This window comes from Aquarana catesbeiana, linkage group LG05 (assembly GCF_042186555.1).
Source record: "Aquarana catesbeiana isolate 2022-GZ linkage group LG05, ASM4218655v1, whole genome shotgun sequence".
Taxonomy (NCBI): Eukaryota; Metazoa; Chordata; class Amphibia; order Anura; family Ranidae; genus Aquarana; species Aquarana catesbeiana.
Genome location: NC_133328.1, coordinates 573954936 through 573959887, shown reverse-complemented (window position 1 = coordinate 573959887; position 4952 = coordinate 573954936). Strand labels below are relative to the sequence as shown.

The 4952-nt window shown below is 41.7% G+C and overlaps 1 protein-coding gene across 1 annotated transcript; it reads right to left on the bottom strand.

The window, feature by feature from the left end:
- Positions 1–2302: 2302 nt before the first annotated feature.
- Positions 2303–4706, bottom strand: LOC141146148 (uncharacterized). The gene is made up of 4 exons (XM_073632897.1): positions 4296–4706; positions 4016–4139; positions 2700–3049; positions 2303–2532 (listed from the first exon to the last, which is right to left on the bottom strand). Exons 1-4 carry the CDS (start codon positions 4593–4595, stop codon positions 2392–2394), a joined length of 915 nt encoding a protein of 304 aa, XP_073488998.1. The 5' UTR covers positions 4596–4706; the 3' UTR covers positions 2303–2391.
- Positions 4707–4952: the final 246 nt, after the last annotated feature.

Below are 4952 nucleotides of genomic sequence, written 5' to 3'. Positions count from 1 at the left end.
CTGCAGAGAGCTGGGACCAACGTAACAAAGGCTACCATCGGTAACACACTACGCTGCCAGGGACTCAGATCCTGCAGTGTCAGACGTGTGCCCCTGCTTAAGCCAGTACATGTCCGGGACCGTCTGAGGTTTGCTAGAGAGCATTTGGATGATCCAGAAGAGGATTGGGAGAATGTCATACGGTCAGATGAAACCAAAGTAGAACTGTTTGGTAGAAACACAACTCGTCGTGTTTGGAGGAGAGAGAATGCTGAGTTGCAACCAAAGAACACCATACCTACTGTGAAGCATGGGGGTGGCAACATCATGCTTTGGGGATGTTTCTCTGCAAAGGGAACAGGACAACTGATCCATGTACATGAAAGAATGAATGGGGCCATGTATCATGAGATTTTGAGTGCAAACCTCCTCCCACCAACAAGGGTATTGAAGATAAAACGTGGCTGGGTCTTTCAGCATGACAATGATCCCAAACACACCACCCGGGCAAGGAAGGAGTGGCTTCGTATGAAGTATTTCAATGTCATGGAGTGGCCTAGCCAGTCTCCAGATCTCAACCCTATAGAAAACCTTTGGAGGGAGTTGAAAGTCCGTGTTGCCCAGCAACAGCCCCAAAACATTACTGCTCTAGAGGAGATCTGCATGGAGGAATGGGCCAACATACCAGCAACAGTGTGTGACAACCTTGTGAAGACTTACAGAAAACGTTTAACCTCTGTCATTGCCAACAAAAGATATATAACAAAGTATTGAGATGAACTTTTGATATTGACCAAATATTTATTTTCCACCATAATTTGCAAATAAATTCTTTCAAAAATCAGACAATGTGATTGTCTGGATTTGTTTCTACATTTTGTCTCTCATAGGTGAGGTGTACCTATGATGACAATTACAGGCCTCTCTCATCTTTTTAAGTGGGAGAACTTGCACAATTGGTGGCTGACTAAATACTTTTTTGCCCCACTGTATATCTATAGATATATATATCTATAGATAGATATATCTCTCTCTCTCTCTCTCTCTCTCTCTCTCTCTCTCTCTATATATATCTATCTATATATCTATATATATAGATATATAGATAGATATATATATATCTCAGGTGATAAAGGGATGTGACCACATGTTAACACTGAAAATTCTGCATGAACACTCTGCACACTGCTATACACCCTTTCTAATACACTTTGCATAAGAACAGGGATTTTTAGTTCACACACACATTGCAATGTATGTTTAAGCTGGCCAACTGCGTCAAAGTAATCCCTCTCTGGCCAGTCCCTACTCTAATTATTCACACCTTTTAAACATGTCTTTGGGTGTAGGAGGAAACCGGAGTGCCCGGCGAAAAACCCCCTCAAGCACAGGGAGAACATGCAAACTCCATGCAGGTAATATCCTGGTTGGAATAGGAAACCAAGGACCCAGTGCTGCAAGGCATGAGTGCTAACCACTATGCCACTGTGCTGCCCGTACCAAACACACACACACCGCAAACACACACACACCGCAAACACACACACACCGCAAACACAACAAACAAACTATCTATGAAATCTGTCCTCAGTTCAGCAGTTGTATCTGTGGGGAGAGAAGAAACATGTATTAAGGATTTCATTAAAAGAAGTATAAATAACCAGCAAAAGAAATATTCTAAATAATTATACCAGCTAACAAAACAATCACTGTCACCCAACAGTGGTCAAGGAGGCAGTTTTGGGAGAAAAGACACAAATCGGAATTAGCCAAGTAACCCTCTGTCGTCAGAGTGGACAGGTTCTTGTCTCTTGCATTCATATCCTGATTCAGCCACAGCAGCTAATGAATCATCCAATAAAATATCTTCTTTTTTTGTTTTCCATAGAGCAGGGAAAGCTTAGAACCTCTGTTAGGTTTTATTGCTTCCTGGGAAACGAGCTTCACTCGTACCTCCACCGTACCTCCACCATTTACCAACAATTGAGGTATCAAATATTAGTGAATTAGCCCTGTAAGAGCTTTATCGCCTTTGGCAGCTAAGCAGACAATCCAAATCAGTTGGTGGACATGATTCTGAGCAAATACAAAGCTAATGTTCATTTTGTAACTACCCAAACTTCCTTCACAGAGTAGAAGGCTTTATTTATCTGATTCACCAATTTATTGATAGATTTTATCCATCTAATCGCTCTGTAACAAGGACCTGCATTATAGCAAACCTCATAGATTACATTCACTATAATGGGATTCGGTGTCATTAGGCTCTATTCACAAAGCTATCACACAAGGATAAGGATCTCTATTTTTCAATAAGTGATCATTTTGTTAGTTGTAAAGAAAACTATTGTAATGGGGGAAATCTATCCTTCTATCAGGCATGGCTTACCTACTGCTGCTGAAATTGTTCCCTTATTCATCTCTGGTGGGTGTATGAATTCGTAAAGTTAGTGCTTCACGATCAAAGTCCATCCTAACTGGTGGCTGTAGAGATGATAATAGTCCAGGGATGATAACCGCCATCCGTCCATAATTTGGTAGATCAAACGTGGACTGTAGGTGAGAGAAGAAAAGTTAGATTTATCAAAGGGTTTCGTAAAGAAAATGCTCTTAATGAACAAAATCATTTCTAAATGTTTTTGCCAGATATTAAAAAACAATCACTTGTACACAGAAATAGTATAAGTGATAGAAGAGATTAACCGATGTATGACACTTACCCATATATGATGATTGACCCCGTCCCGGCAGAGTGGACATGTTCTGCTCTGTTCCATCCACCTGGTGATGCAGTCGTTGTGGAATTGGTGGGAACAGGGTAGTCTAGAAGATTTGTCTTCCTCTTCTATTTCCAGTAAACAGACGCTGCATTCAGGCAGCTCATCACTGTGCTGGTTACAAGGAGGTGGAGTCTGGGCACTCCCCGGTTCTGCCTGGTTCTGGTCCACCGTAGAGCTGTTTCTGTCAGTGTTCTGGACGCTTCTGGAACTCTGGAGCTCTTGTTCTTCAGGCCAACGGGCCCATATTAAAGTTTTGGATTCTCTGATATGATTTATGGGAGAATCTTGGCCTGCAAAAACAGTGATGTTTAGTAAATTGGAGATGCTTCCCTCCTGTCTAATGCTAAAGACACATTCTAAATCTTATTTCTTTACATTTAACCTTTTTTTTCATTTGTGTAAAGTCACAGCGGTGACCTTAGGACATTATCCTCAGTAGCAGGAGAATGTCCAGGCAGAATGTCCTTCTATTATTTTCTGTATGTTATTAAATATATTTTGTATCCAATATGGAGAATATACCCCCCCTGTAACTGTTGCTACAGATGTTTAGAGCAAGGAACTCCAGGGCAGGACAAACACAGGACAATTATCTGCAATTCTAACCTAATTTTCATAATAAATATGTTCATCAGCAGATGATATACTCATTTTTATATCTATATAGAGGATGCATTGATCCCCATGTGTGTGGCGTTTTATTTCTTCTTGGGGAACCAGTAGTGAGAATTCTACTCACTCCTCTTCACTTAGATATCAATTTTGTGTGGACTAGCCCTTTAACAGCTGCATGTTGTCTGGCAGCTAAGTAGACAATTTGAATAAAGCAGCAGATATGATTCTTATGCCCCGGTACTACAATTTTTTTTTTTTCATTCAACCCAGCAGGTTGAATAAAAAAAAAAAAAAAAACCTGACAGATTGCCGTACCAACACAAGCGACATTGGTGAGGCGACCTTCCCCGCTGTGCTATTGTATTCTGACATGAGGACTCCACCTCCCCCACCGGCAGAATACACTGATCAGCTGATTGGCTGTGAGGGCTATTGGATGCTGGTTTTCCAGAATGTCCCTTCGAAAAAAGCCAGTCTAATGATCTGTAGGACAGACTGCTGTACACACTGACAGAATGTCGGCCGGTTCCTGCTGGATGATTACAAAGCTATTCTTCATTTTGTAACCAACCCAAGCTTCCTTCACACAGCAGAAGGCTTTTTTTCCCGCTAACCCAACAAAAATTGTATTCATATTTTACCTGGCAGTCCTTGTATAGTTGGCTCTCTGTTGTCAAATCCAATGGAAAATGAGGCCCGGCTGGCCCAGAGTGAGCCAGGGATCATCAACTTCAGGGTTCCATAATCCTCTATGACAATTGTACGCTGTATGTGAAAAGAGAGAAATGACATTTATTAAGAGTTTCCCAAAGGTAAAATTCTGAATCAACTAAATAAGTTTATATCATTTTATCCAGCTAATAAAAAAAAAAATCACCTTTAAAATGTGGGAGAGAAAAAAAACAGATGTAAGACACTTACCGTCATATACCAAGGGAACGTTTCCTGGCAGATGGGACAGGTGGAATCCCTCTCTTGTGCCCATCTGAAGATGCAAAGGGCATGAAACTGGTGGGAACAGGATAGTCTTCGGATCTCTGCTCCCTCTTCCAATTGCTGTTGGCAGATTCTGCAAGTAGGATGCTCCTCCCTCTGCTGATCATGAAGATGGGGGCTCTGGATGCTCCCCGGATCTGGCTGGTTCCGATCGACCTCAGGCGGCGTATATTCCATTGGAACGTCAGGGTCCTGATATCTCTGGCGCAGCTGATCTTCAGTCATGTTCGATGACTGCGTTCTGTATCTCTGGATGATGCGATTGTGACATCTCCGGTGAAACCGATTTTCAGTCTCTCTGTCCCGCAGTGGGGATCTTGATCTTCTCCTTTGAGGTATTGGAGAATATTCCCCTGCAATAACAATAAACAAGATAATAACAATTAAAAGACAAATTCCAAATAATGTTCTTTAAACTTCTTTTTTTTCAATCCTGTTGCAAGGTAAAGCAGTGATAAACAGGAGCAGTGAGATGAATCATGAAAGAGATTTATTACAAGGTTAGAGCCTAAGGCCCCTTTCACATGATCAGACCGTTCAGGTCCGCTGACATCCAACCCGGTCCGATCCGCTAAAAGCAGA